The sequence below is a fragment of the Jaculus jaculus genome, chromosome 6, assembly GCF_020740685.1.
Source record: "Jaculus jaculus isolate mJacJac1 chromosome 6, mJacJac1.mat.Y.cur, whole genome shotgun sequence".
NCBI lineage: Eukaryota > Metazoa > Chordata > Mammalia > Rodentia > Dipodidae > Jaculus > Jaculus jaculus.
In genome coordinates, this window is record NC_059107.1 from 142,476,488 (window position 1) to 142,499,005 (window position 22,518).

The 22,518-nt window shown below is 39.2% G+C and overlaps 1 protein-coding gene across 25 annotated transcripts in view; it reads right to left on the reverse strand.

Moving 5' to 3' along the window:
* The window catches only part of Anks1b (ankyrin repeat and sterile alpha motif domain containing 1B), a 1,062,135-nt gene that overhangs the window by 482,458 nt on the left and 557,159 nt on the right, over positions 1–22,518 (reverse strand). For all 25 annotated transcript variants that reach the window (XM_045152363.1, XM_045152361.1, XM_045152357.1 and 22 more), the window contains 2 exons: positions 9,153–9,742; positions 6,015–6,087 (listed from right to left, as the gene is read on the reverse strand). In XM_045152363.1, the coding sequence (XP_045008298.1) occupies positions 6,015–6,087; positions 9,153–9,742 (663 nt within the window). The remainder of the gene's footprint in view (positions 1–6,014; positions 6,088–9,152; positions 9,743–22,518) is intronic.

Here is a 22,518-nt window from a genome sequence, read left to right on the forward strand (position 1 = left end):
AGAAATACGAGCATTACTAGAGGCAAGAAAATTCTTCCTCTGAAAACAAATGATACATAGAACATGATGAGAGTCTGTGCACTCCCTCTCCAGAGGGAGGGGACTGTCTGGGCTGTGACTTATTTACATATCTGACCATATGGCCTGGGCTTTTGAGCTAGGCAAAGTCTTCCATATGCAGATTATTAGAATTTGTAGAGAACTCCTTGATTCTACAACTTATACACCCTCAGATGGCTCTACTAAGAGACAGACCAGGGGACTAGGTGTTGAAAATAATATGGATCTCAAGAAGAAAACCTTCAGGGTTTGAAGCAGTTGACTCTTTTGTAAAGACTGGACACCTGATAATTCCACATGTTTGCTTTTATGTAATGGTAAGAACATTCTGTGGAAGTCAAGTATTGCTTCCACTTACTTAAGTGGACCCTTGGTACCATCAAGATGATCATCAGCTGATTCCTGGAAACTTCGTGAGGATCTGACGCAGTTCCCAAGAACAATAACTCCCCAGCGTGAAAGGACTTCCTTGTGATACACTGACAATGGCTAAGAAATGAAACCAAGGAAAGGGTTCCCTTGAGAGCAGCTTAGAAGGTGAGTGGTTTCACCTAAGCTACAGTCTACACTGATCAGAAAGATAAACCTCCAATGAGAAAGACGAGTCATACATAGATCAGAAGGCAAGAGCACTTGGACTGGATTGATTACCTGCTATGTTGTAGGCATTAGTGATACAGTATATAATCTTGCAGTAGCTTCATTAGATGATTATTTAAAAACCTGAATTTATAGGCGAGGAAGTTGACATCAAAGAGGGTACTAAGCCAGTGAATTGTGAACCTGGGATTTAAGGCCAGGTATATTTAATTTCAAAGCCTGGTACCTATAAGATTTCATAATAGCAGCCTGGAAGTGCATGGAAGTATTGTATACTATCACATCGTGCATGAAGCATCAACAAAGAGAAGATATTCTATGCAATCTGCAGTGGTTAACATTGCATCCTACAGCAGACAGTGATTTGTTTAGCATTTGATTCTGATTTCAGATGGGAAACTGGAAAAGTTTTGTGTAAAAATTATATATTGATATGTTCTGAACAAGAGCCTAGAGATTGATCTAGGATGAATTCAGTTTACTGCATTTACTCTTCTTTCCATCTTAGTCTTGGAGAGCTAAGGTGGCTAACTAAGGTCCAAAGTACTATATAATTGGTGAGGATTTTTTTTTTTTTTAAGGAAATTGGTTTTGGTGAGTAGAACCATTATATATTATTACATGATTCACAGAGAACACTCAGAATTTGAGTTGGTTCATATTCATAACAGTAAACAGATGAGAGTCACAACTCATTTCCTGGTTAAATATTGTTTATTAAATAAACACTTAACACTGGAAAAGTGTAGGTGCTGTAAGGGCAACTGAAAATGCCCAGACAAAATTGGCAGGACCATGGAAAATTTAATGTTAGGTCTTCACTTCTCTCTATAGGCTATGATTTTATTCTTCAATCATCCTTTAAGCAAAAAATGTTATAAATGATCATAAAACTACATAGCTTCATCAAAGCCAGGCTTAGTACTGGTCTCAATGGTTTTCCAAAGTTAAATCCTTCTATTTTTAACTTTTTATTAAAAACTTCTATAAATATAGACAATATACCATGTTCATTATCTCCTCCCATAACTCCCATCTCCCCCTCCAAAATCCCTGCTCTGCTGAACACCACTTTTTTTCTAATTAGACTGTCTTTGATTTTAATGTCGCTGTTATGCATGTCTTATTCAAGTAATGTCAGCTACTGTGAGGTGACGAATATCAAGACCACTTCGTGTCTGTAAGAAAGCATTGTAAGCAGCCGTTCCCCTTCCTTTGGCTCTTACATTCCAAAGTAGAATTCTTGAGAAGAGACATACTTCTTCCTCATTCTAAATTTACTTCCCATTAGTTTCACTGTATGTCTTATCTCCATTGTCAAGCAAAAATACTTCACAGAAATTGATCATTTAAGTCAATTTATAGTAGGTTTTCTCTTTTCTTTACCAAGGTTCCTTGAAGTTTTACACTTACAGTAACTAGCCTTCTCTGATACCAATTGCTCAGTTGATTTGTTGCAACTTGTATTACAGTTGACATGCCACACTCCAGGGAATATAGCAAATTTAATGTTGAGACTGTGAGAGTAGGTAATAGCATAGGTAGGGCTTGCAAATATTTATCTTAATATGTCCAGTGCTGAACACAGTCTTTCTCATGGTAGGACAAGGTATGAACTAAAAATTAATATATATCTACATGTTCATACCACAGCATATGCCATTACCATGAGCTTCTAATATTGTCCACATGTTTTGTTGAGAGGGAAAGCAAGTAAGTAAGTGTAAACCAAATAGCTCATAATGGTAGAGCTGTGCTCTGAATCGTGTCTATCTGACTTAAAAAGTTTTTTCATTTGTTTATTTGAAAGCAACAGACAGAGAAAGAGCAGAGGGAGAGAGAGAAAATATGGGTACTCTAGGGCCTCCAGCCACTGCAAATGAACTCCGGATGCATGTGCCACCTTGTGCATCTGGCTTACGTGGGTTCTGGGGAATTGAGCCTTGAACTGGGGTCCTTAGGCTTCACAGGCAAGTGCTCAATGGCTAAGCCATCTCTCCAGCCCCTATCTGACTTTTAATTTCACCATTTGATTTTTCCACCGCACTTAGTATCCAAAATGTTCTTTGTGGAGTGACATTTTCATGGGATTGTTCTTACCTCTCTAGTTAAATCCCAGCCATGAGGGGGAAAAGATTGTAGAGCATACAAGTTGTGATTCATGACTGGCCTAAGGATCAGTTGGAATGTTATGTGTTAGGGTCAATCACTTAGTGCATAATGAGTGTTTAATTAAGAGGTAAAAACCAAGGTACCTTACAGAACCAGCCCTTGTCAACAGTAATGATTTGTTGTGGATAGAGTCTTCTCTGCCTTCATTGTCATTGTCACTGCAGAAAACTTACAAGGCTCAGGTTAGGTGGATGGTAAGGAGAAAATCAAGGGGAAATAGTGTTTTGTTTTTTTTTAACACTAAGATGCCTTCCCGTGGCAGCATTGCTTAAGTGGCATTTTTATACTGTTTATGGTATTTTCATGGTTATTTGACAGTATTTATTTGAAAACATCTAGAACATGCATGCACACTGTTCTGTAAGTCTAACTGTGTGGGCTTGGCGTCTGCATCATCCTTCTGAAAGAGAAGCACTTTTAGGTTTCAGCTTGAAGTTTCTCAACTATGGAGGAAAGCACTGACTTGTTTTGCAACCATTCCCTCTTTGAGCATGGCTGATAAGGAGAGAAATCTTATCGTAATATCAATAAAAGTACAAACTCCACATTGGTCTTGAAATTATTCATAAGCATATCTGAAGGATTCTCTGGTAACACATTTTCCTAGGTTTCCTAGGTTCTTTGGCTTCTGAAGAAGTGCTCAGTGTTCTGGGAGAACAGGTCATCCATGCTATCACAGACCCACTGTTAGTTGCATCACTAGGAATACATATGCAATTTTGAGTCTGAATTCAAGTTTTCAGTTTTAAAATCTAAAGCAAATTTCAGGAAAAAAAAAATGTCTGAATCTTAGAAAACATTAATTAACATGGGATACAGTCAAGTTTCCTCTTGTCCCAGCAAGTGTTCACAGTAGAATCTTACTTTTACCTGTATATTACCTCCGGTGACTGCAACTAGAGATTTCAATGCTGTATCTTTGCCACTTATGCTCATAATTCCATAAAAATCCTCCCTGTTGGATAAAGCCAGTCACTTAAGGTGATTGTTTCACAGGTGTACTTATCAGACTCTACTCCACAGATGCCGATTCTGTAGTATGAGGCCCCGGGATCGTCACTTTTACCAGTGTTAGAAAGTCGGGCCAACACAGTGGTCTCTAGACCACATTTTAAGAAAACAAATCTCTCTGACATTAGCACTGTGACAAGGCAGATATTTCATTTTGCTTTGCTTCATTAGACAATTATACAAGTGGGACAACATAGGGCTCTTTCCTAGCTCTTAAAAGTATGCCCATTGACAATGTTGAAACCAAATAGCAGACTTATGTGTCTCGGTGTGTGTTTACTATTAAATCCACATCTTTTCCAACTGTTGTTGCTTTACATGGAGATGAACATTATGCTATAGAAAGAGAGTGGACACATCTGGTATCAGTCTCCAAAGTAGCACACATGTCCTGGTATCCACTATCAATCGACATCAAGAAGAAATGAAGAAACTCAGATCTGATATAGTGTTTTCCTCCAGTTAAGAAAAGGATGGGAAAGAATATGATGAAGAGTGGACATTTCTGTGGCTGGGAAAGGAGTGTCCCTATCCACCTAGCTTAGTCCCACCTTCCTGGACATGTGACCAGACTCTTGGGTCCTGCTTACCTGGACCACAGCTGACTGACCAGCCTGGTTGCTTGCAGAGCTCCAGTACTGCTTGGGCTCTCAAAGCTTGGGCAACATTCTATTATTGAGGTCTTGCAAGGAGCATGCCATTTAACTAACTCTATCCCTGGAAACACTATCATCAATGGTTGTTTGGTCTATTCCATGATATCTCCATTTTTTTGTACCATTCTGAGATGTCAGGCAAGGTGAGAGCCCAGGTTATGCCAGTGAGGCTATATATTGTCTTTATTTAAATTTTGATATTTTGTTCATCATGAATTTTTGAGATTCTAAATTATTTCAATAAAATATTTATACTCTGATAATAGTGTTGTTAAGCTCCACTTTATACCTTGCTTGGTAGGCAAGCCCCTTATTCACTTCATCCTAGTCTGGGCTCAGATGATAAAGTCCTGTAGATGTTTATCTTGTGATGTACTTAGACTTCTTGCTCCCACAGAACTTAATCTTATTATCTGGAAAAGAATCAACTACCCCTTCTGACACGAGCTCTCCTGAGAGCTTAGTAATCACCTGTTCTAAAACTCCAAATTCTATAGACCTACTTAATGTACAGTTTCACCACTGTTTGGTGGCAAAGTAGAAATGGAATCCAAATCTTGACTTTCTCAAGGACAGTAATCTTTAATATGAATATTACTGTTATTTTAAGGCTTAGCTCTCTATGTCAGTATTAAGCAAAAAAGTTGGTCAGGAAGGTTTCAAGTGGTTTTCTAGTCTTAGCCATATTTGTATAGAAGAAAACAACAGTAGAACAACGTATAAAATACTGATGAGCAGGCTGGAGAGAGAAACCAGTGGGTAAAGCACATGCTGCATAAGAAGACAGCACGAGTTTGGTTCTCTAGAACCCATGTGAAGCTGGATGCATAGTGCTAGGCTAAATCCCAGTGCACCTATCATGAGAAGAAAACAGGAGAGTCCCAGAGCTTGCAAACTGCCCACGCTGGCAAGTGCAGTTATGAACAGCAAGAGACACCCTGCTTTAAAACGAGGTGGATAACGAGGTAATACTTTGATGTCCTCATGTGAATTATGGGATATTTGTGCCTACATTTACACACACGAACACACAAAAATCATACACACACACACACACACACACACACAATGTTGACAGAAAGATTAACTCTTTGAGAGATACTCTGCTAGGTCCAAGAAGAGTGGTACAGCGCTTGCCAAAAGGTGTTTATAACTTAGAAAAAGCTGTTATTATTTTAGCCAAAATAAGTGGGATGGTTCAAGGAATGAGAAATGGAATGTTAAGTAAGCAGATCCCAAACCACTTGGAAATGTATCATACTGCGCGCAAACTGAAATTGAAACTTCATTATTGTTAACTGACAGCGAGCTAACACATGGGAAAAATTATCAATTTGCTAAATCAATATACTTAACTGACATTTTCAAGTCATGTCTGTTGGACCCGAGACTAGAAGGAAATAATTTGTAGCTACTTTTATGATAATTAAGAAATTGTCATTTAAGGATATTGATCATTTCTGGCCATTTCTTGAGTACATTTATTCAGTATAATATAGAAGAAAGTTTCTTTACTTGCAGTTTCTCCATTCATCTCTTCAAGTTCACTGTTGATCCCAACATCAATGGAATTCATGATTTTGTCAATCTGTGAGAAACAAAAGCCGTGGGTTACTGCACTCGCTTCTTTAGTGTGGAGGTGTGACAAGAGTGTGTTTCTGTGCAGGCCAGAGGACAAACTCAGTGTTGTTCTTTTCGCAGGCCAGGGTCTGTCTCTTATGGGCTAGAACTCACCAATCAGGCTAGACTAGCTATCCAGCAAGCCCCAGTGATCCTCCTATTTCTGTTTTCCTAGTGCTGAGATCTTAAGCACACATCATTTTGCCCAGTGGTTTTTAAAGTTTTATTATTTTTTTTCTTTTTAAAAATTTTCTTGTTCTTTTTTTTACATATTTGAGAGTGACAGACACAGAGAGAAAGGCAGAGAGAGAGAGAGAGAGAGAGAGAGAGAGAGAGAGAGAGAGAGAATGGGCACACCAGGGCCTCCAGCCTCTGCAAATGAACTCCAGACATGTGTGCCCTTTTGTGCAATTGGCTAATGTGGGTCCTGGGGAATTGAGCCTTGAATCAGGGTCCTTAGGCTTCACAGGCAAGCACTTAATCGCTAAGCCATCTCTCCAGCTTTTGCCTAGTGTTTTTTATGTGGTTTCTTGGGCTCAAACTAGAAACTTGTACTTGCAAGGCAACTACTTTAACAACAACTGAGCAATCTTCCCAGTCCCAATGCATTTATTTTCAACACTATGTTTTAAAAGAACTATTAAGGGTTGGAGGGATGGCTAGGCAGTTAAGGCACTTGCCTGTGAAGCCTAAGGACTTAGGTTCAGTTTCCCAGTACCCACATTAAATCACATGCACAAGGTGGCTCATGTGTCTGGAATTTGTTTGCAGTGTCTAGAGTCCCTGATGCACTTATTCTCTCTCTCTCTCCCCTCTCTCTGCATCTGCATCTTTTTCTCTCTCAAATAAACATACAAATAAGATATTAAAAATAAAGTAATTATTTAAATGCTATGATCATATGTTCTTAGTGTTATTAACAAACAAATTACAATTAAGAAACAAACAGGGCAAGATTTAAAGGGAAGCAACCATCTTTTGAATTTTTTTGTTTGTATAGAGTTATGCATGTATTGTTGTGTGTGTGATGTGTGGAGTACGCACATGTGTAGGTACACATATACTATGAGCTTGCAGGCAGAGGGCAAAGGAGAAAGATGGGTGGCCTTCTGTTATCATTCATCTATGTATTTCTTTCCTTGAGATGAGGTCTCTCCTTGAACTTGAATCTGATGACCTTCAGTTCACCCCAGCCATTCTCTGGTCTCCACTCCCTGTAGGCTGGGGTTATGAATGTGGATGGCCATTCCCAGCTCTTTTTGACATGGGTTTTGGGTAGTTGAATTCGGCAGTCTCTGCCCAAGAGGCCCTCATGCTTAAGCAGCAAGCACTGTTAACCACTGAGCCATTCTCCTCTGCCCTTGAATTATCTTTTAAAAATATGAATTTCCTTTCTTAAAAATTTCAAATTAACTTCACTTGCACTTCTTTGTACTTAGATGCTTAGTAGGTTAGGAACCATTTGAACTCAGAAGAGACAGGGCTGAGGATAAATTCAGTGTCAGGTCTATGCTTTCTGACAACCTTCTTCTTTCCCCAGGAGTCATGTTCTTGTTGGACTGGGGAAGCACAATGGACAGTTTCTAGGCACAGCCACTGGAGTCAAGTTCTGGCTAGGTAGATTGGCTGGCCACAGCCAATTTGTGGCATCAAGTCATGTATGGAAATATTTAATTCAATAAGATAAGTCAAATGTATTAATCTTATCTTCAACTAAGATTCCAAAAAAAAGGGTTTCAAACACTAACAGTTAAAAAATAAGAAAATAGGGCTGGAGGGATGGCTGAGCAGTTAAGGCATTTGCCTGCAAAGCCAAAGGACCCAGGTTTGATTCCCCAGGACCCATGTTAGCCAGATGCACAAGGTGGCACATATATCTGCAGTTTGTAGTGGCTGGAGGCCCTGATGCGCCTATTATCTCTCTTTCTCTCTCCCTCTGTTAAATAAATAAATAAAATTAGAAAAATAGATACCCTCAAAAGTCTTGATGACTGTCTAAATGATAACCATGTATGATTTAAAATCTCTTTTCTCCTCATGTTGTCAACATGAATAAGGTGCAAGTTTCAAAAGGACAATGCGCATTAAGTGTCCCATTTTGTTCAGCTCAACAAAGGTACAGAGATATTAAGTGATTTTTCCAAACAGCTCAATTCAAAATGTCAATAAAAAAATGATATCCATTTCTAGTTCTCAGAATACCATAGTGACCTAATGTGCTTCAAGGCCAAATCCAACTGGCATTGACTTTTGAGAGACAAAATGTAACACATTAGAATGAGATATAAGTGGAGGCTTTGGTCCATTCTTTAAAGAAATTCAAGAAAAGCAATAAGCACTATTATTTTAAGATTTAATTCTCCTTAGGGAGAAAAAAAAATAATACTGCATGGTTTTATAAGGGCACTTCACTTTCTGAGTAATTCTTTTCTATTAAAGAGTTTATCTTTAAGTACAGCTTAAAGTGGTGGTACTTGACCACAAAACATGCTCTTCCTTTAATGTTTCTCTGACATCTCTCAAATGGAAATTAAGATATGTATTTGTTGCCTGCTTCCTGAAGAAGAGCCAACACCTCTGGCTCTACCATAAAGGTTAAGATTATAAAGAGTAGTTCTGAAAGCACAAGACGTTTTATAGAAGACAGGCATGCTTAAAAAGGGTAGCAGGTGGAAAAATGACACGGAGCCAAAGAACAAGGCTTCTCTCAGGTTGTCAGCTGCAGGCTTGGTAGGATACGATGTCTATATTCCCTCTTACCTCATAGGCAGTTATTACTTCTGCTTGACTTCAATCTCCATGGAAACAAAAGATTCCTCCACATGTGTGGAACTGTGCTTCTTTTTCTACTTGCTGTGAAATTGCCACCCATTAACCATAGAACCCTCCCCTTCCCAATGGGGCTGTATGTATGCATCTGTTAAATGTCCCCCCTCTAGATTCTGAAAGACTTTAAAAAGCTGCAAATCTTTCTCCCCAGACTCCATCAATTCCATAGGCAACACAAGTAATGACAAGAAGGACAACACTTACTTCTTCCCACTCAGATGTGAAAGATGGAGTTCTTTCAGAATTCTCTTTAGAGCTGTGTTCAGCAGTTGAGGACTCACTCCAATTAACTCTTGCCGCTTTCTCCTTTGAAGGGTAGGCAATGAGATCAGAGTCTGATTTAGAGACATTTTTGGACAAATGCATGTCAATCAGGGCTTTAGGCAATGACCTGATTCTCCCCAGAGTACAAGCTCTCTCCACAAATCCCCCTGTATTCACAATCCACTGGTCCCCACTCCGGGATCCGCTCCTGGAGGTTCTTGTGCCAACAATGGTGTGATTCTCAAGTTGGGTGCTTCTTTTGTGAAAAATTGTTCTACTGACCACTTTGGGTTTAATTTTCTTTACCACAGGTTCTGGGTTATTTTCTACTGGAGTCTGCTTGAAAGGCAAAGGACTGTTGGCCAGACTGATTTCCTCTTGTTCTTCTTCACCTTGACCTCTCTTCCCATAGAGTTGAAATGGATTTTCAGGAGACTCACAGGCTGGAGAGGATCCATGGAGAAGGCCTGCAAATTGCCCAGGATCGTATTGTTTGGGGGGATCATTGTCTTCCTGTCGAGAGAAGTCATCTGTAAAAAAAGGAGGAAGTATGTCAGGATGATTATTTAGTTATAAATAACTCTGAAAGCCATGATGCAATAGCAGTGCCCTCATGATCATGATCATGTGCAATATCCAGACACTTGATTTATTGCTACACTACAATACCCTCATTTTATGACATCCCAGATAACTCTATATTTCTATATATAAAGCGTGTGTGTGTGCGTGTGTGTGAGTTAAATCTTGTGGACATACCTTAGGGCTCATTTCAAAAGAATGAACAGAGTATTGAATAATTATATACCCTTCTCGCTTGGGCTTAGAGAATTTGTTTGATATTGATTGACAAAACCGAGTTTCTTAAAGTGGGACAAACATGTCCAGAGCCCCACAGTAAAGGGTCGTTATATAGATTGACATCAGGTAGGTAATATACATATAATACCTCAAGCCATATACCTACCCAATAAATCCAAAATCTTGAAATTCAAAATTCTTGAAAAGAAGTATAATTAGATATAATTTGAAATTATTAATGTTAATATTGTTAACAGATTATTAAAGATTCTATGATATAGACAAAAAGGAGTTGTTCAGGTTCAACAGAGACAAACAACGCTTCCATAATATCATTTAAAAGCAAGAACCTTACTTATATAAAACTTACAAAATCTGTCTTTTGCTTTCATCTCTGAAATAGAATTATCTTCTGAGTTCTTAAGATCTTTTCAAGAAAATGTAGGAAAGAAATTTTTATTGCTTTGGACAATTTTTAAGATAAATCTTCTATAAAATTCAAAATATGTTTCCATTTCTATAACTTGTCATTTAAATATATACTGAGTGAAATTTTGGGCAAAGAACTTAGCAAAACAAGACATTTTTCAATAGTCATTTTAATTCACAGAGATAGTTAATGCCATGATTAAAATTATATTGTGTAACAAGCCCATAACCTAGCAAGCCAAAAAGAACCAATATGGGTCATAATGATAAGCCCCAAGTTGATTTGTAATTCACACTTTTAAAGAAGTTCTTAATTAGCCAGGCATGGTGGTGTAGGCCTTTAATCCCAGCATTTGGGAGGCAGGGGTAGGAGGATCACTGTGAGTTTAAGGCCACCCTGAGACTACATAGTGATTTGCAGGATGACCAAGTGACATCTAATGAGTATGTACTATTTGCCATATGTGTGTGTGTGTGTGTATGTGTGTGTGTGTGTATGATAAAACAATAATTTAGAGTGGGTTTGCACCAAAAGGAGAATGACAGGGGCTTATTATAGAGTCATATTTCTGTTATTTATGACCGTCTTTTGGAGTTTGGGCAAGTGTGCTAAGAGAATTAGGTTGGTTTAATGTGTTTCTTCTTATCATCAGTTACTGGCAGGAGGAAGTAAGACCTGAAAATCTCTTCCAATTTACTTTTTCTTACTTTTTCCTAGTTGTCTTGGGTCCTCCACTGTGTTTCACAAAGTAAGCGGATTGGTGTGGAACGACAGCAGTGGTAAATAGTAGGAAGGAGGATTTGGGAAATAAAGATGTTGAGAATTTCATTTTGAAAGCTGCTGAAAAAACTAAGGGAATTTACTTTGGAGGGAGAATTGCAGAGTCAGCCTATTGTTGGAAAAAGATTCTGTAAATCTTTGTCAAAAAAGTTTTGATAATACTTTCTAGAATAACTTAAATTTTAGGGCCATTGTAGTTAAAATTCTCTCTTGTGTGTGTTTTGTATGTATGTGTATGTGTGTGTGTGTATAAAGGCCAGAATTTGACATTGTGTATCTTCCTCAATCAATCTCCACCCATTTATTTTTATTTTCATTTATGACAGAGAGAAAGAGAGAGAGACAGAGAGAGAGAGCATGCAAGGGTCTCTAGCCACTGCAAACAAACTCCAGATGCATGCACCACTATGTGCATCTGGCTGACCTGGGTACTGGGAGATTGAACCTGGGTCCTCAGGCTTTGCAGACAAGCACCGTAACTGCTAAGCCATCTCTCTAGCCCTCCACCTTATTTTTGAGATGAGACAAGGTCTCTCACTGAACCTGGAGAACACTGATTTGGCTAGACAGCAACCCCCAGAGATCCTCTGGTACCCCCCTTCCCAGTATGGGGATTACAGGCACATGCCTCTACACCTGGCTCTTTGGGGCAGTATTAGAGATCCAAACTCAGGTCTTCATGCTTTCACAAGAAGTTCACTGAAGGAGCAATATCCCTAGGCCTGTTTAAAGTTTTCTGTAACTTATGAGTTACTATCTCATCAGTGTTTTGACTAAAATAGCTAAAATTACTGACTTCAAATGCTTCATACTGCTAAGCCCTCTAGTCCCAAGCAGTTACTTTCTTAAATAAGAGAAAATTTAGTTATTAACTTATAAGCATAGTTTTATTTTATTTATTTATTTCTTTTGATTTTTCATGGTAGGGCCTTGTTCTAGCCCAGGCTGACCTGGAATTCATTATGTAGTCTCAGGGTGGCTTCAAACCCACGGTGATCCTCCTACCTCTGCTTCCCCATTGCTGGAATTAAAGGCATGTGCCACCATGTCAGGATTGAGTGTTTTGTTTTTTGTTTTTTTTTTTAAATACAGTCCTTAGAGTCTTGACAGTTGATAACATTTTTATCAAGACAGGTAAAATAATACTTTCTTATTTCTGTGGTCAAAATTCTAAAGGTTACTCAAATAAAAAAATGAAAGTTGGTGTGAAATATGGAAAAGTTTGTGGTAGAATGACTACAATCAATCTGCTCAGGCCTTCTCTAGTCACAGCCCTTTCCCCCAGCCACAGCCATCCACACTGGGTCCTCCAAGTCAACTGTCATTGGGGCCATAGCCATTAGTCAATGAGGCAGTGGCAAATAGGACGTAAACAGCCTGAAAAGAATTTCCACCTCTGCCTTGTTGCTCCTGGACTCTTATCACCATGTGACTAAGCCAAGCTGGACTTCTAGATGATGAAGTGACACATTATCCAGTTGTTTTAAAGATGTGGGTTTTATTGTTTAACAAGGATAGTGAAGCCAATAGGTCAGGAGATGGAGTGTCAATGAAAAGAATAGACTGTTGTGCTAAAATATCCAAGAAGAGGGACGTGTCTCAGTGTTGTTGAGTAAGGGTACAGGATGGTGCACCAGGGTTAGGCAGGAGACAGAGGGAGTGAGGGGAGACTGTGGGCAAGAGTGTTTATTGTGGCTTCTGTGGAAAGGAACAAACAAAGTGGAGATAAGTAGGTTTAGGATTTGCTACTTTGAGTCCATGCCATAGCTTCTTGGGCATAAGGGCTGTCCCTAGTTGTCTATGACCTGGCCTTGGGTAATCAGGACAAGTGAATAGTTACCCAGAGTATGAAAGCCTTGCATAGGAGGTGGTTGGGAGTATGAATGCTGAGTCGGTAGGTTTGCATATGAAGAGCATGTTCAGAGTGAGTTATTGGCTCTCTTTAGAAATTAGCTAGCTCGGGGAGGATCAGCCCAGGATCAGCAAGACCTCAAGAAGACAGAGCATTAAAACCAAAACAAGGGCTGGAGAGATGGCTTAGCAGTTAAGGCGTTTGACTGCAAAGCTAAAAGATTCCGGTTTGACTCTCTAGGACCCATGTAAGCTAGATGCATAAGGGGGAGCATGCGTCTGGAGTTCGTTTGCAATGGCTGGAGGCCCTGGAATGCCCAGTCTCTCTCTCCCCCTGTCTCTCTCTCTCTTTCTCCCTCATTCTCTGTCAAGTAAATAAATAAAAATAAAATATTAAAAAAGAAATGAGAAAACAAAAAAAAATAAGACATAGTTAATACACTAGTACCCATGTAATAACAGACAACTGCAATATATGTCAGTGAGGCCATCCAGGACCAACTAACTCAGGCCAACCTACTAAGTGACCTTGAAATAGCAATCAGTAAAGTGAGGTGGCCCAGACCAGAAGAAAGCATCCAAAATCATAAATTGTCAACGCTTACTTAAGCCATTAAGTTTGATGTGGCTTGATATGTAGCAATATATAACTGACTCACACATTCAATACATTTTTCAAAAGAGAAATTGGCAGTATTTAAATATTCACACCTGGAAAATCATGTTAGCAAAAATTTATACCTAAAAGAGTTGTGAACACTGAATGAAGTAATCAAACTATCCTAGTTATCATTAGCTTGGTAATTTATAAACAACAGTGATAAATCATCACAGTTCTAGAGGCTGTGAGGCCCCATATCAAGATGTAGATTCAGCTTGTGGTGTGGGCTCTCACTATGTGGCTCACAGATAGAACCACCTTCCTGTGTCCTCACACGATATGATGGATGTAGGAGCTCTTTGGGGGTCTCATTAATAGTGGCACTAATCCAATCCACGAAAGATGTCCTCATGGCCCATTTACCTCACAAAGGCCCTACCTCCTAAGGTATCATCTTGGAGATTAGGATGTTAACATATGTATTCAGGGGGAAATAAACATATGGATTTTGACAAGAAATAAAAATAGAATTCTATTGTATAGAACAATAAGAAATATGCTTATATTGTAACAGCAAAAACATTTAAATCCAGAGCATTCCCGTTTTGCAAAGAAATGAAGTATTAACTGATTGCATTATAAATATTTTTATTGACATGGAAATTATTCATTTAAGATTTATATTTTGTTCTTTTTTCCCGTACATTTTTAAAAGTACTTTGGAGAGATTGTTTTTTGTTTTCTTACACTTTCCTTAGATAAAACGTAAGCAAAGTATATAGATTAAACTGTTTTCATAACTTGTCATATTTAATTTCACACTTTTAACTTGATAAGCAGATATTTAATGTGAAGGTGCCAAAGTAAATATGTGTGAACTCCAATCTGATAACCATTAGCATTTCAAAGATATGTCAAAGAGAGTATCCAGCAATGACTAGCTCAATCTTTTATCCACCTTTGCCTCTGATTTTTACCACTTACATAAATACCTAAATAACAATAAAACTTAACATTTTATGCTAGGATAAAAACTACTTATAGGGAAATAATTGACAAGTATTAGCCATTACAATCTTTGTTTATTGGATCATTGCATCCCCCTTTAGAAAGACAAAATAAAGCACTTTAGAGGGTCCAGTGCTGATATTGATATAAGTAGACAGTGTGAATTGACTACACAATCATTTATAAAGTACTTTCTCTGCATTCACTTCTAAGATTTCAGAAGAGCTAAAGGCAATCTCCTAACTCTATGGCATTCACATTTCAACAAAAGAGACAAGTACAGGCAAATGACTAGTGTTATTTGGGATGTGGTTAAGTTCTATATAGAAAAGAAATCAAAGTAATGAGGTAGGAATAAAAGGAAATTGTTATAAAATGATTAGGCGATGTCTTTCTGAGGACCCAACTTGGCACAGACAAGAATCTGGGGAAAGAATTATTGTAGGCAGAAGAAAGAAGCAATGAAAATCTTGGAAGACTATGACAATCAGAAGGCTACTATGGCTGTAACAGATTTGTGTGGGATGGGTAGAATGTTTGGAAAGCAAGTGAAAAATGAAGTTGAGAGTAGGGCTGGCATGATTTAATTTATACATTTAAAAAATATTTTATACTTTTTTTTTTTTTTTAGAGACAGAGGCAGAGATGAAGACAGAATGGGTGCACCAGAACCTTCAACTTGCTGTGAGGACATGGGAGCCCCCTTGTGGCGCCTTTGTGACTGTGCATCTGGTTGCGTTGGACCTGGAGATCTGAACATGAGCTCTTAGGCTTCACAGGCAAGTGCCTTAACCACTAAACCATCTCTCCAGCCCAATATTTTATACTTTTAAAAGGTTCCTCAGTATTTCTCCTTGGCAAGAATATGAAAGCATAGTGCTTTTATTTTTAAATTAATGACCCCACATTGTCTCATAAAAACCATACATGGGATAGTGTGGTAGTTCATCCTGATTGTTAGTGTGACAGGATTTAGAATAATCTAGGAAACAAACCTGTGGGTCTGTCTGTGAAAGTGCTTCTAGGTTGGTTTGACTAAGGTGGGAAGAATCACCTTGGGTAGTGGTGCTTCCATTGTATAGGATGGGGTCCCATACCAAATTTAAAAGATCAGAAAAAGTGGAGCACTCCCACTCCTCTCTCTCTGCTTCCTGCCTATGGATGCTATGTGACCAGCTGCTGCAATTACTGTCACCATGCCTTTCTTTCCACAATACGCTATAGCCTCAAAATGTTAGCCAAAATAGTCACTTTTGTCAGATATTTTGTCACAGTGTTGAGAAAAGTAATGAATACTGAATATTGGCACTGGGAAATGGAGGTGATTGCTGTGGTAAACTTGACCATGTAGATTTTAGGATTTTGGAAACAATCTTCAAGAGGAACGCAGAATAGCATGCAGCTTCAACCAGAGAAGCCCTAGAAAGCTGTGAGCAGAACCTACAGAACTTGTGCTATTCTGGTCACAGCATGGGCCATCAGAATGCAGAGTCACATGAATAGTGGAGGCCCAGCCCATGAGTTTTCAGAGGGGAAGAATTTATATCAGGAACTGGTTAAATTCTGACAAAGAATTTGGCTGTCTTCTGTCTGTCCTCAGAACTTGAGTGAAACTGAATTTGAAGTAATGGACTAACTTGTGTGGTGTTCGAAATTTCAAAATAGCAGAGCAGGGCTTGAGAGATGGCTTAGTGGTTAAGGCGCTTGCCTATGAAGCCTGAGGACCCTTGATGGACTCTCCAAGTCTCATGTAATCCAGACACACAAGTTGATACAAGCTCGCAAGATCACACATGTGCACAAGGTGGTACACACATCTGGAGCTTGATTGCAGTGGCCTGAGGCCCTGGTGCACCAATTCACTCTCTCTCTCTCTCTCTCTCTCTCTCTCTCTCTCTCTCTCTCTGTGATAAAAATAATGACAAAAATAAAAATAAAAACAACAGCAGAGCATTCATATTATGGCATAGCCATTGCTTACTGTCCTCCTTTAGATTTGCAATGAAAGAGAGAGGAGAAAAGTCTGAAAAATATGCAGTGTGATGAGGAAAGACTGTCGATGTGTTTAAAGAGAAAGTAATATAGTGAAACAACAAAATGAGAATGATAACAAACCAATATAAATAATACATAAATAATTAAAACAAATCTATGGGGGATGTCTTCAATGAAGCTAAGTGTCAAGAAATCTTATGGCAAGGGCTGGAGAGATGGCTTAGCTGTTAAGCGCTTGCCTATGAAGCTTAAGGAATCCAGTTCGAGGCTTGATTCCCAAGGACCCACGTTAGCCAGACCCTTGTGCATAAAGGGTCTGGAGTTCATTTGCAGTGGCTGGAGGTCCTGGAGTGCCCATTGTCTCTCTCTTTCTGTCTGCCTCTTTCTCTCTCTGTCACTGTCAAATAAATAAATAAAAATAAACAAAAATTTTTTAAAAAAGAAACCCTATGGTTTCTTTTTAAATAGATGGGTTTAGTCCAATTATGCCACAACAGGAGGCTCTCGAACTGGTCAGAAGCTATGTACTGGCAGAGGTGGAGAGAAAAGGAAAAGTGATGAAACTAGAAGCCAAGGCACCTAAAAACTACCATCAGATAATGAGTCTACAAAGAGGGTTCCACAGGAAGGAATATGCTGGGCCAGAGGATCAGATACCAGCTCTATCAACTCAAAAAATCCAACAGCAGGAGATGGAGGACAACTTTGAGAACTTCAGGGAAATCGACTAAATACATTTTTTGTTGGTTACAAAACCTTTCAAAAGTAGATTCTTAATTGAGGAAGATGTCAGCTGGAAGAAAAATATTTTACATGAGCGGGCAGCAAGGGTGTCATGGAATGCAGGTGACAAGTGGGAGGAGCTGCCCACTGTAACCTAAGAGCTAAGTAGTGCTCACATTTTAGAGAAGTGTTTTGGTAGGGAAGGTGTAAGGAACTCTGGAGAGAGAGTCACAAAGCCCTCTTGAATCAATCAGAGATGTGACCAGACTTCTTTTATAAAATATTTTATTTTTATTTATTCAGTTATTAGAGAGAGAGAGAGAGAGAGAATGAGGATGGGCACACCAGGGCCTCTAGCCACTGCAAACGAACTCCAGATGCATGGGCCACCATGTATATCTGGCTTACATGGGGCCTGGAGAATCAAACCTAGATCCTTAGGCTCTGCAGGCATGGACCTTAACCACTAAGCCATCTCTCCAGCCCTGATTAGACTTCTTAATACTTCACAGTGATGACAAAGAGGCTACTGTCCACCCAATCCTATGTAGGGATCTCCTAATTGTCTACGTCACCCCTTCTTATTCAATACGGGAAACAAGTGCATTAAGACAGAACCCCACTTAAAAACGCTGTAAGGACAAGAGCTAAAACTGAATGTTTAACAGCTAAGCAGACCAAAAATATACAGCCCCAAAGTATTTGTAAATTGTAACCTAAACTTTCAAAATTAGTTGACAGAAATTGAAATAATCAGAACTCTGAAAGCAACAGCATGTATTATAAGTAGTAGATCCCAGACATGTGATGCTCTTCCCTTACCCCGTTTCACTCCATGAGAAATTAAATACTAATGTTCTTAGCTGAGGAAACAGGAGATGGCATCTATACCTAAGTGGAGAGGGAGCTTGCAGTGGCCCCTGGGGGAGTCTCAGAGCCTGTGCACAGTATCAGTGATGTCTACTTTTTGTGGCAACCCAGCACAGTATAGGATGGGTGGCCCAGGCCCAAGAGTCAGAGCCTAGGAGTGGTGTGGGGAGCGTACACACCAAGTATGGTCTGGCAGAAGTCAGCAACTGAGCCTGACAAGGAGCACGTCCTAACTGAGGGCTGGTCTAGCACGTTGTGTCAAACCAAGGAGAGTGAAGAGGCTCCGAGGGAAGCATTCTTGTACAGAGAGGCCTTAGCATAGGTTGTCGAAGTCCCATCAGGGAAAACAGGCTTTTCATAGGAATGGCTTGCTTGCTGGGAATTAATAAGAGTCTCAGCAGACATGAGCAAAGAGGGGTAACCTGTCGTGGAGAGTCAGGTTTTTACCAGGGCAAGGGAAGCGTCAGTGGGGATAACGTAGAACTGGACATGGGAGACTGATTATTTTCAGAGAGGTTGAACAAAGAGTAACTGCATTAAAAATAATAGGATCCAGGTTTCTCAGTGTTCAAGCAGACTTACAGAGATATAAAGAGGAAAATATCTAGGTGTCCGTTACTGGACTAACGTGGGAGATTGAGGTCTGTATTAAAGATCGGTATATTTAAACATTTGTGTATTGTTAATTTCCATAAATTAATGATGTAATTCTGAACATTAATAGGTCTGAGAAATTAGCATATCAGTAAGTCCAAACTTTGGTGTCTAAATACCTTTTCCATTTAAGCAGGGATCCATTGAAAAGTGGCTGATATCAGAGGTAGAAGAAGAGCAGTGAGAGACAAGCTAGGAACATCTTCTGCTGGAAAGTGAGAAGTGCTCAAAGCACGACAGGGTGTCTTAACAGGACAAATATGTCAGCCTGAGTGACTCCCACTGTTTAAATTGAGGAATATTTTAGGAACTCATTTAATAATGGCAGTAATACATTATAGCCTGTTGAGTACAGGAGAAAATCATGAGCCCATAAAATTGACTAAATGAATAAATAAATGATTTTTTTTGAGGTTTGGGTAGGAATCAAAAATTTAAGTGATGTCAGATTACCTTCCACCAAAATAATATTCAAAGAGGAAAAGAGTAACTGTATGATGAAGATCCAGATGTGGTATTACCTTAATCAAATGATGAAGGTTATTATCATCAATCATAGGCCATATCATATCCTACCTACTATGATGCAAAGAAACAAATACAGAATTATTTCTGTGCTTTCCATCCAAAGATGCAAAACCATCCAAGTAGTGGGGAGGAAACTGGATGACAGCAGGGCGGGGAGGAAGGTTAGTCAAAATAAAACACGTTTGAATAAACCATACGGAAAAAAATACTACTTCAACAGCTAAATAATGTTTATATTAAAAAAGTCAGTCTGGGGCTGGAGAGATGGCTTAGCAGCTAAGCGCTTTCCTGTGAAGCCTAAGGATCCTGGTTCGAGGCTCGATTACCCAGGACCAACGTTAGCCAGATGCACAAGGGGGCGCACGCGTCTGGAGTTTCATTTGCAGTGGCCGGAGGCCCTGGCGAACCCATTCTCTCTCTCTCTCTGTCACTCTCAAATAAATAAATAAAAATAAAAAAAATATTTAAAACAAGTCAGTCTGGGCAGAAGTACCCTTTGGGGTGGATAATGCTGTTCCCAAAAGCCATAGATTGTTACAAGAAAATTTCAGTGCGAGGGTGGGTACCTTCATCAAGCTGTTGGTCAGGGAAGTCCATGATGCCCCAAAACATTATAAACTATTGTCAGGTTCTTGGTTTCCCAACAGAATGAGATAGTAAGACCCTATTCCTGAAGCATGACATCACATACTTGGGCTACAGGTCAGTGAGAAATCAAGCTAGAACTCAGCTGGAAGCCTCCTCCCTGTTAGCCAGGGTGCTGGAAAGACCTATGCAGCCTGTTGAGGGAGAAGAGTCATCAAGGTATCTTAACCAGTCATAGACCCTGTTAGCTTTACAGCTGGACAGCCAGGCCACACATACCAATTAGGGCAATGGTGGCATGTCTATTATGGGGAAAAACAACTGCTCACTGATTGGACTTCAGGCCCACTCCAGCGGAGGGAATTTCTGCCTGGTACTAAAAACCCAATCAAAAGCATATGGTTGTGAGGCCATAAGCCCTGGGGGGGGGCACTATTACTGTTGTCTGGCTAAATAGATATATTATGCCAACCAAATTGCCTTCTAAACACTTATGTGTATGACCATATATTCATGCTGCTCATACTTTTGGTCGAAGGAGTTTCTCTTTTCAAATGGCAGAAACCAATGGGGTAATTTGAACTCACCAAGTTCTAAGAAGAATTGACAGTGAAGTATTCAGCAATATGTGAGACATCACTATTAACCTCTCCAAGGCTCAGGGATAATTGTGAAAGAGGAGGAAGAAAGAATGTCAGAGCCAGAGGAGGGGTAGGAATGTTCTGCAATACTGTCTTCTAGACACAAAGTGGCCATGGTATTCATGAGCTCACAGTGTCTGATGCTACCTACACAAGACCTGCTAAATAGGAGGAAAAAAAGCGATGACATCAAAATAGAAGACAGACTAGTGGGCAAGGGGAAGGGAACAGTAGAGGGGGATTGAGAAGGGGGGAAAGGTAGGGGATTATAATCATGGCACATTGTTGATATGTATGGAAGTTGTCAATAACAAAGTTAAAAAAAGGAAGCAAAAGCAAAACAGATGTAAAACCAGGTAAACGCAACTATATGTCATACTACAAAAAACAAACAAACAACAACAACAACTAAACCTGGTCTATACGTCATTCTACAAAATAACTGGCTTTGAAAATCTGTTCCAGATTAAAAGAGACTAAAGAGACACAGTCAAATGCAGCAGGCAATCTATAGTAGATCTTTAACTATAAAAATGTCATTGGGAAAGCTAGCAAAACTTGAATGGTGTCTGAGGAATAGGCAACAGCAATGTAATTTCCTGATCTGTTTGCACCAGGGTTGTAGGAATGCACTTGGTTGTAGGAAATACTCCCTGAAGTAGGGATGCTTAAAGTCTTTCTTATTGTTCCTGTGAAGTCAAAATGACTTTCTGACTAATATGAAGACTGCATTGGCCCTTTTTATTCTCATAATCACATGAACTTTGAACATACTGTGGGGTACTTCAAAACCTGTACGATCTCAGGGTAGAACCATGAGATATATCTTTATGTTTCAATTATAGGAGTTGGCATAGTCATTTCTTATTTTTTCAAGTTTTTATCTATTTAAGAGAGAGAGGGAGAGAGAGAGGGAGAGAGAGCATAAGAATGGGTGAGCCAAGGTCTCTAGCCACTGCAAACGAACTCCAGATGCATGCGCCACCACGCATGGCTTACATGGGATCTGGAGAATCGAACCTGGGTCCTTAGTCTTTGCAGGCATGTGCCTTAACCACTAAACCATCTCTCTAGCCCATCATTTCTTCTCGAATGAAAGAAACCATTAAGCCTAAAGTAAATGGAGTGAAAACATAAATCCCGTATTCAATACTGCACTGCAGTGTACCATGGCAAGGAGGGAAGAATTAAGGAAAATGATCTTATCTCTTATGGAAGAGTTCTAACTTTTTCTATTTAAAAATAATGTTTGCTTTAAGTTCTCATAGATATCATTTATTAAGCCAAACATATTCATGCCCAATGTTCTTATAAGGTTGCATTAATTTTAATTATTATCTGTTGAGTTTATGTTAAATATTCAAACCTGTTGATTATATGAGTTTCATTCTTTAGCCCTTTAGTGTAAATTACATTATATATATATGTACACACATATACATATTATATATATAAAATATTAAACATTAGGCACTAAGGAGACACTAGTGGGGAAAACTCCATGACTATAATGAATTTTATTTATTTATTTATTTTTATTTAAAAAATGTATTTTGTTGGTTTATTTTGAGACAGAGCAGAAAGGAGAAAGAGAGGAAGATAAAGAGATGAGGGAGAGAATGGGTGCACCAGGGCCTCTAGCCACTCTAGACACATGCGTTACCTTGTGCATCTGGTTCATGTGGGTACTGTGGAATTGAACCTGGGTCCTTAGGCTTTGCAGGGCAGTGCCTTAACCACTAAGCAATGTCTCCAGCCCCAGTTTCATTTTTGATATCCTTCTGTGTGGCTTGATAGTATTTTATGTGGGATACTTGCATATAGTTCATGAATGGGGCT